Source organism: Salvelinus fontinalis, chromosome 8 (assembly GCF_029448725.1).
Source record: "Salvelinus fontinalis isolate EN_2023a chromosome 8, ASM2944872v1, whole genome shotgun sequence".
Lineage (NCBI taxonomy): Eukaryota > Metazoa > Chordata > Actinopteri > Salmoniformes > Salmonidae > Salvelinus > Salvelinus fontinalis.
Genome location: NC_074672.1, coordinates 19391594 through 19401275, shown reverse-complemented (window position 1 = coordinate 19401275; position 9682 = coordinate 19391594). Strand labels below are relative to the sequence as shown.

The window sequence follows — 9682 nt, the reverse complement described above, 5'->3', positions numbered from 1 at the left end:
TTCTCACAAGTGTAGCAGGTTGTGAACTCTGTAAACGTTTCCACTCCAAGAGTGAGAAGGGTAAATGAATGTACATCCATTAACATAAATGAATGTAACCAAATTATGGGGATTAACGGTACATTTATTATGCATAGGTTATAATGGGGAATTGATACATAGAAACAATCAAAGAGCAAACAATTTACACAATGAAACGAGCACATTCTGGAGAACTGAATGCAGTAGGGCCTAGGCTATCTCTGAGTTCCATGCGCTAATTTATTTAGCGCCAATGTATCAATGTGTCCATATGGCAAAGGCTGGTGCTCTTATCATTTGAATTAAGATTTTTATGATTAACCACGTGACAATTTTGAGAAACAAAAACGGTTATTGAAATGAAACTGTTCAACGAAAAGGCACGTATAAAAATAATCATAACTTGCGCACAGATTGGTAGGATAATTGTAAACTTCCCAAACTTGAAACTCACGAGCTGCCTGTGGTCTTTTTTATTAACTGGGTGGTTCGAGCCCTGAATGCTGATTGGCTGACACCCGTGTGTATGACAAAATATGTATTTTTACTGCTCTAATTAAGTTGGTAACAAGTTTATAACAGCAATAAGGCACCTTGGGGGTTTGTGTTATATGGCCAACATACCACGGCTAAGGGCTGTATCCTGGCACTCCACGTTGCGTTGTGCTACCCCCTATCAAATGCCCATTCAACGGATTCATTCTGGCCCCGGCCCTGCGCATGGGGGGTATTATGAAGTGAGTATACCCAAAGCCCACTGAAAAGTAAGTGGGTATATGGCATATACCTGCATATACCCTGCAGGTGTCTCAGGGGGAGTTGGGATATGCAAGAAACACATTTCCATGACAGACTTGTGTGTAACCGAACAAATAATATAACCCCCCAAATTATTGTTATTATTATTAAGAATTTACATTCATTTTAACTCGGAGGTCCTGAGTTTCCGACAACGTGAATGTGTGCAGCATTAGAGCTGTACATGTAACAGGGTAACTATGGTCCACATGGTACAGGGAACGCCCACTCACTCATGCTTCTCTTCCTGGAGCGGGTACCATCATAGAGATGGGTAGGAGGACTCTAATGCCAGAAGCTAATTTTAGCATGGGTAGCGCCATTGAGGACATTCACAATTTTGAAGCAGTCAACTGGGTGGGACCTCCTATAATTTAAGGTTCACATAATTCCACCGAAGACACCAGGAGGGATCAGCCAATCTATTATACTTGTGAAGAAACATTCCTTAACTGCAGGTGGCAGTAAATCACCAACCTTGGCTTTATACCTGTTCAGACAATACACTCTCTAGGCGGCTGTGTGCACCCTTTGAGTTTGTTTTCCAACTGAAATATGTAGTGGAAGAAAATGTACTACTTTACAATGGAGATGCACTCAATTGCGCTACCTTTGCGCTCATAGACGCCATAGTTGGACAGATATAATAATGCGATGTCTATCTAAATCTATGGGTACCACATACACGCCTCTATCTTTTCTCATCTGCAGCCCAACCCACCACTTCACCGAGAACTTGCTTTTTTCGCTACTTTGTTGAGCGGTTTTGAATGAGGACCAAATTGCATTGTGTAATATCAATTAAGGAATAAAAGACCGACGCTTCTGGAAAAGTCACCGCAGCACCCGAGCAAACATCTTTCGATAACCGGTCTTACACCATCTCTGGCCTTTATATTAACTACTACGCTACTGTGTTAAAATGACAGCAAAGCACAGAGGGAAAAAGAACAAACACAATCACGAAGACTTTAACAATTTTAATCATGAATCTTCGGAACCGGAGGCGCGAGGTGGAAACCAGTATACGCTTTTGTTCATTTTATTCCTTCTGATTGTGGTCGGGGGTGCCACCGGGGCATGGTTCTGTTTCCAGCAACACCAAAGTATAACCTACTTAGCAGACAACCTCATGGGCATGCAGATGAAGATGGTGAAGCTTCAGTCCTTTCAGGAAGAAATTCTACAGACAAATGAAAAGGTAATTAGCCTAGTTAACCATGCGTAATAACAACATGGGCAAACATAATAGACACGTCAAAGGCTGTTTCCATGCGTCAACAAAAATATCAAAGGAACATTTTGTACAAAGTCATTTGTGGTCAAGTCCTGTGTTGACCCATTGAAATACTGTTCTGACCTTCCTCATTTATTCTGCACATGTATTTATTCTGTGACATATATATTAACTATTTACCTATGGATAGCCAGAGCCCTAAAGGCCCCCAAATGTGAGCTTCACATTTTAATTAAATGGAAAACTCTAGCAGACGGTATTTATAGGCCTTCCCTACAAGTTTATGACAGTTGTGAAATCATATCAAATGTCATACTGCATAGACATTGAACTGATGTGAGTCAAAAAGATTCTGTTTCGAACCCCCGTCAAGGTGGGCGTCACGCAGCTGTTGGTGTTTGTAATGGCATATGACCTACAATTTGGGAACATGAACTGCACCAATAGTTTGTTAGGGTCAGCCACTGAATGTCCCTACAATATAGGCATATTAAAATTAGATTCACAAACATTTTGAAATAAACACACTTGACAAATATTCCACTTCCAATTCATTTTTACAGCAGTTGACCCTGCTTGTAACCATGCTCTTGACACAGTCATGGTGCTGATTTCAGTGTGCACTGTGCAGTTGCTTTAAAAAAAGCCAGTTGTCTACATGGGAATAAAAATAGCCTGCTACAACGCTCTATATTGACCATAGTTGTTGTGAGTCCCTGTAACAAGTTCTCCTAGTTTGCCAGCATCCCCAGCTGGTCTTTAATTGTACATACAGTGCATTCAGGAAGTATTCTGCCCCCTTAACGTTTTACACAATCTACACACTACCCCATAATGACAAAGTGAAAACAGATTTTTTTTCAAATGTGTGTATATATATATTTAAAAAAAAACAGAAATACCATATTTACATAAGTATTAAGACTCTTTGCTATGAGACTCAACTGAGCTCAGATGCATCCTGTTTCCATTGATCATCCTTGAAATGTTTCTACCACTTGATTGGAGACAACCTGTGGTCAATTCAATTTATTGGACATGATTTGGAAAGTCACACATCTGTCTATATAAGTTCTGTCAGTTGACAGTACATGTCAGAGCAAAAACTAAGCCATGAGGTCGAAGGAATTGTCCGTAGAGCTCTGATACAGGATTGAGTTGAGGCACAGACCTGGGGAAGGGTACCAAAACATTTCTGTAGCATTGAAGGTCCCTAAGAACATGGTGGCCTCCATCATTCTTAAATGGGAGAAGTTTGGAACCACCGAGGCTCTTCTTATAGCTGGCTGCATGGCCAAACTGAGAAATTGAGGAGAAGGTATTTGGTCAGGGATGTGACCAAGAACCCAATGGAGCTCTGGAGTTCCTCTGTGGTAGAACCTTCCAGAAGGACAAACATCTCTGCAGCACTCCACCAATGAGGCCTTTACGGTAAAGTGGCCAGGCGGAAGCAACTCCTCAGTAAAAGGCACATGACAGCCCGCTTGGAATTTGCCAACAGGCAATACAGCTGTCATCAAGGCAAAGGGTGACTACTTTGAAGAATCTCAAATATTAAATAGATTTAGATTTGTTTAACACGTTTTTGGTTATTACATGATTCCATATGTGTTATTTCCTCGTTTTGATGGCTTCACTATTATTCTACAATGTAGAAAATAGTAAAAATGAAGAAAAACCCTGGAATGAGTAGGTGTGTCCAAACTTTTGACTGGTACTAATATATATACATGCATGCATACATACATACAGTTCAAGTCGGAAGTTTACATACACCTTAGCCAAATGCATTTAAACTCAGTTTTGCACAATTCCTGACATTTAATCCTAGTAGAAATTCCTTAGGTCAGTTAGGACCTTTATTTTAAGAATGTGAAATGTCAGAATAATAGTAGAGAGAATGATTTAGTTCAGCTTTTATTTCTTTCATCACATCTTTCATCATATTCCCAGTGGGTCAGAAGTTTACATACACTTTCAATCAATATTTGGTAGCATTGCCTTTAAATTGTTGAACTTGGGTCAAACGTTTCGGGTAGCCTTCCACAAGCGTCCCACAATAAGTTGGGTGAATTTTGGCCCATTCCTCCTGACAGAGCTGGTGTAACTAAGTCAGGTTTGTAGGCCTCCTTGCTCACACGCGCTTTTTCAGTTCTGTCCACACATTTTCTATAGGATTGAGGTCAGGGCTTTGTGATGGCCACTCCATTACCTTGACTTTGTTGTCCTTAAGCCATTTTGCCACAACTTTGGAAGCATGCTTGGGGTCCATTTGCAATTGTGCGTCGCCCCACGGACCTCCCGGTCGCGGTCGGCTGCGACAAAGCGCGAACCCAGAATCTCTGGTGGAACAGCTAGCGCTGCGATGCAGTGCCCTAGACCACTGTGCCACCCGGGAGGCCCTATAGTCTGGCTTTTTAATGCCGGTTTTGGAGCAGTGGCTTCTTCTTTGCTGTGAGCGGCCTTTCAGGTTATGTCGATATAGGACTCGTTTTACTGTGGGCATAGATACTTTTACACCTGTTTCCTCTAGTATCTTCACATGGTCCTTTGCTGTTGTTCTGGGATTGATTTGCACTTATCGCACCAAAGTACGTTCATCTCTAGGAGACTGAATATGTCTCCTTCCTGAGCGGTATGATGGCTGCGTGGTCCCATGGTGTTTATACTTGCGTACTATTGTTTGTACAGATGAACGTGGTACCTTCAGGCATTTGGAAATTGTTCCCAAGGATGAACCAGACTTGTGGAGGTCTACAATTTTTTTCTGGGGTCTTGGCTGATTTCTTTTGATTTTCCCATGATGTCAAGCAAGGAGGCACTGAGTTTGAAGGTAGGCCTTGAAATACATCCACAGGTACACATCCAATTGGCTCACATTATGTAAATTAGCCAAATAGCTTCTAAAGCCATGACATCATTTTCTGGAATTTTCCAAGCTGTTTAAAGGCACAGTCAACCTAGTGTATGTAAACTTCTGACCCACTGGAATTGTGATACAGTGAAATAATGTCTGTAAACAATTGTTGGAAAAATCACTTGTGTCATGTGCAAATTAGATGTCCTAACCGACTTGCCAAAACTATAGCTTGTTAACAAGACATTTGTGAAGTGGTTGAAAAATTTGTTTTAATGACTCCAACCTAAATTAATGTAAACTTCCAACTTCAACTATATATAATGAAACTCTTTGAAGAGTTAGGGTTTCAGAAGATGGGATGGGACTCTGCTGACTCCCCCCAGCTTCAGGGGGAGGAAGCTGGTTCCACCATTGGTGTGCCAGGACAGAGAAGAGCTTGGACTGGGCTGAGCGGGAGCTTGGAGGGCCAAGGAACCACCAGAGGTGGCAGAACGGAGTGCTCGGGTTGGGGTGTAGGCTCTGATCATAGCCTGAAGGTAGGGGGGGGGGGGGCAGTTCCTTTTGCTGCTCCGTAGGCAAGCACCATGGTCTTGTAGTGGATGCGAGGTTCGACTGGAAGCCAGTGGAGTGTGTGGGGTAACATGGGAGAACTTTGGAAGGTTGAAAACCAGGCAGGCTGCAGCATTCTGGATAAGTTGCAGGGGTTTGATGGCACAAGCGGGGAGCTCAGCCAACAGTGAGTTGCAGTAGTCCAGGTGGGAGATGACAAGTGCCTTCAGCGGGCAGGCCTTCCCCTGGAGGAAGAGCAGCTCTGTCTTGTTGAGTTTAAGGTGATGGGCCGGCATCCAAATTGAGATATCTGCCAGGCACGCAGAGATGCATGCCACCACATGGGTGTTAGAAGGGGGGAAGGAGAAAAGTAGTTGAGTGTCATCCTCAAAGCAATGATAGGATAGACCATGTGAGGATATATTACAGAGGGCCTCCGTGACATAGATGAGCAGTCTCAGTTGAGTGACCCATCATGAAGCCTGACTGGTTACGGTCAAGAAGATCTCCAACCTTTGACCGTAATTTATAAGGTTAGCCTTCACACAGAGGGACTTCATCACTGATGGGGTCAGGATGTGGATTCACTAAACTGTTGACATAATTAAATTGTCCTACTTAAATCATAGGATTATCCTACAGCAATTGCAGTACCTGGTCAATATGTTCTCATTTCTTTACACCCGCTTACTGGAACTGTCTTCACCAATAGATAGTTCCCTCCCAAGGTGGTAAAATACATTTATAAATAGTGTCTGTTTCTGACTGCTCACTTACTTTCTTATGGCTGCACAATGTACTGTATGATGGCTTGCCATAATTGTCTATTCATCATGAAAGAAGCTGCCCTTTGTTTGGAGACCAGTGTCTGGGAAGATGTTTTCAATATGTTATTTTGATCTAAATCTAGTTTAATTTCCTTGCAGCTGCTCAGTACCGACGGCTTTGAGCATCGCCTCAACACCCTGGAAGAGTCATACGAACTGGCCCAGAAGCAGGTAGGCATGGCCCTGGCCATAGCTGAACAACTGAAGACCTCAGACCTGCCCACCCAGGTCCTCTCCCTACACACAGAGATGAAAGCCCGGCTGGCAGAGATGCAGCAGGCCACCGTGTCCGCGGATCAGCTGACCCAGATGCAGGCAATGCTAAAGGGGAAGAGCGAGGAGTTTGAGGCTGTCCGGCTGCAGGTCGAGGGCCTGGCAAGGGTGAGCACGGAGATGGCCCAGAGCGTCGAGGGCCTGACAGGGAGCCTGGCGGAGGCTGAGTCCAAGCTGGAGGAGAGGGAAGGGCTGGTGGGCACACTGAGCGCCACGTTGGAGGGCCAGACATCAGAGCTCCTAGGGCTTAAGGAACAGCTGGCTGCCAACCAGGCTCAACTTGAGGCCAGTACAGTGGAGATCGCAAGTGTCAAGTATGTAGTGTATTTGGGGTTGGTCAATTCCAAAGTTATTTTTTTTTAATTTAAAGAATTATCCCAGAAGCAGGAGTATACCTGGGTTCTTTGGGGAAACTTTCTGCAACCTTAAGTATATTGGTTTATATTTCTGTATTGGTTGGTTTCACTGTGTGTCTCGCTGTGTGTGCGTACCTGTGTTTCAGGGAGCTGATGGAGACGGGGCAGTCTCAGAGGGCCCAGCAGGCCAGTGTGGAGGAGCAGCTGGTTACAGTAGAACAGAGTCCGCAGGAGCAGAACTCAGCGGCCCACAGTCTGCACTCTGAGCTCCGCGCTCAGCTGGAGGCTGTGCAGAAACAGGTCGCCCAGGTAACGCCTACAGGAAGTCTCACACAGGGTTTAGAATATCAGATTGGTAGTGGACTGGGTCACCCTCAAATATAGCCAAAATAGTTTGTTTTACATTTTTCTAATAGTACTTACTACTTTTTATGAATAGTGAAAAATTTCTAATAGTCTTTTCTTCTTTTAATGAATAGTCGGATGTACAGGTACATCAGGACCGGTCACAGGTTATTACTTTTCCAAAAAAAAATCATATTTTTTCATCTCAGTAATGGTGTTCGTAACGGCAAAAAATGTTGCCGTATTTTGTACAGAGGAGCATACACATTCTCGTAACTATTTTTACCCAGCATGTGTCCATGGGGAACTTTTATGAGATTGCTACTAAACCATTAGTATGTAGAGGCTAATTGCCTGCTGTGGATTCTCTGATGAATTTGGGGTAAATGTTGTATTCCCATTCCTATACTGCAATGTAGGCCAAATACATTACACCAATGTGATTACAAAGTCACCATAGGCCCTGGAGTTCCCCTAAGTACTAACTCACTATAATTCTGTCTGTTCCAGCTGGAAGGAGGGGTTCAAACAGATAAGCCCTCAGAGGAGGTGGAGGAGGAGACTGCTCTGGCTGCTGCTGAGGAGGTGGAAGAGGCTGCTGATGCTGTTGCTGAGGAGGTGGAAGAGTCTACTCCTGCGGAAGAGGAGCAGGCTGCTGAGGAGGAGGAGGTGGTGAAGGAGGCAGCTCACTTGGATGGGGAGCCTGCTGAACAGGAGGACTCTGCTCTCACAGAGGAACAGACTGCTCCTGCAGAGGAGGAGATGGTTGAGGAGCAGGAGGACTTGGCAGAGGCAGCACCGGAAGAGTGGTTGGCAGAAGAGAATGTAGAAGAGGAGGATTCTGAAGCAGAGGAGGAGCAAGGGGAGGAAGAAGAGGAAAAACCAGAAGAAGATGAGGCCTCTACTGAGGAGGAATGTGAGTCTGTCTTAAAATGCATTTCAAACTCAAATTTCTTCGTCAGTCCAATTTTATGTAAGGAGTGTATCCATCTTTATTTCAAAGATTTTATAATTACTCTGTTACTTCTTCTGGCCTGAAATTGTTTCAAGTGAGGAACACTAATGTGTTAATGCAATGTTAATAGTCTAATTACAGTGTAATTACACAGATAAAAGAGCAACTTAATGTGTTACCGACGCCAATATCTTCTCTCATTGGTTGAGCAGTGTTCCTCACTAAAGGTTATTGTGGGCAATAGTGTATGAAATGTTGTTTTTCTGATTTGCTTGGTCAGCTCCAGGGCCTTTAGTAAAAAACATTACCATTGATCTCTCTGATAACTAATGTTATTCTATTTTACAGTGTGAATGTAAGCAGCAAGGAAAGTCTTCTACAGCCACCAAACTCCCAGAGGATAATGGACACGTTCAGTCTGCATCATGACGAATGGGAAGGCATTGCCAATGTTGAGGTGCAATAAACATGAACTTTTTCTCCCCAAGGGGAAAAATAAGGTCAATAGGATTCACACAATTCTCTAGAATCAGTATTGTTACATCAATGAACATGTGTATGAGAGGGCTAACTGGTCAGGTCATGGTTAATAGTATTCAGGACTCACCTGCCAATACCAACCTCAAAGCCTTAATCTATTTTAACACAGCTCTTTCTATAGATTATTTTACGTACACCAAAATGTCAATTTTTCTGCAAGCTCAGTTGAAACAAAGTGACAAGGAGGACTAACTAAACAGCCAATAGAAAAACACTAATTCACTCACACAATCAAACAAAGCCATAAAATATGCCCATCTTGTTGATATGAAATTGGCTTTCTTTTTGTCATTGTCTGAAATGTCTTGTTGGGATTTTCATTAGAATAAGATATACGGAACAAGAGTCCTATTTGTTTACACAGGAATTAACAGCTTACTAAAGGAATAGCATGGGGGTAGCAAGGGCCATATCTGTGAAATGCTAACATTTGCGTACAGTTTTACTGAAGATTGTTAGTCTAGTTGTTTTTATTGACTTTTTTCTTTAGACTTTTTGTCACACAAAGTGCTCTGTTACTGCCCAGGCATTGGGTTCTTCTCTCACAACGTACCGTTCATCTCAGATCTCTGTGATGTATCTTTTATAAAATAAACCCTGGGCTATCCTCTGTAATTTTTTACACCAAGTTCAGTCTCCTTGTTTATTTTTTCTACTATTGATTGAATAGTAGCTCATATGAACTGAAGTGAACAGCTTTGTTACGGTCTCGTCATTTTACAGCTGCAGAAAATGCCTTCATTTCTGGTCATGGATTAATATGGTGTCTTTGTGTCCCATTACAGGGAGTAAAAAATGTGGTCACAGTGACACACTTATTTGCCCTGTACTGCTTCTGAGTCACCTTCACCAAGGTCAAACTAATGTGTTGCCATTTTTACATTTTCTAATGATGTACTGCTGTGAAGTAGTCCCACTTAG

At 43.0% G+C, this 9682-nt stretch overlaps 1 protein-coding gene across 2 annotated transcripts; it reads left to right on the top strand.

The window, feature by feature from the left end:
• The first annotated feature begins 1160 nt into the window (after positions 1-1160).
• Positions 1161-9389, top strand: LOC129860827 (uncharacterized protein CG45076-like). 2 transcript variants are annotated; one of them, XM_055931637.1, is made up of 6 exons: positions 1161-2020; positions 6392-6879; positions 7068-7230; positions 7401-7433; positions 7777-8182; positions 8570-9389. In XM_055931637.1, the coding sequence occupies exons 1-6, from the start codon at positions 1742-1744 to the stop codon at positions 8572-8574; spliced, it is 1374 nt and encodes a 457-aa protein (XP_055787612.1). In that variant the 5' UTR covers positions 1161-1741; the 3' UTR covers positions 8575-9389. The 2 variants fall into 2 exon arrangements, with proteins under 2 accessions (XP_055787612.1, XP_055787614.1); XM_055931639.1 differs by lacking the exon at positions 7401-7433 and having other exon boundaries at positions 1162-2020.
• The last annotated feature ends 293 nt before the right edge of the window (positions 9390-9682 follow it).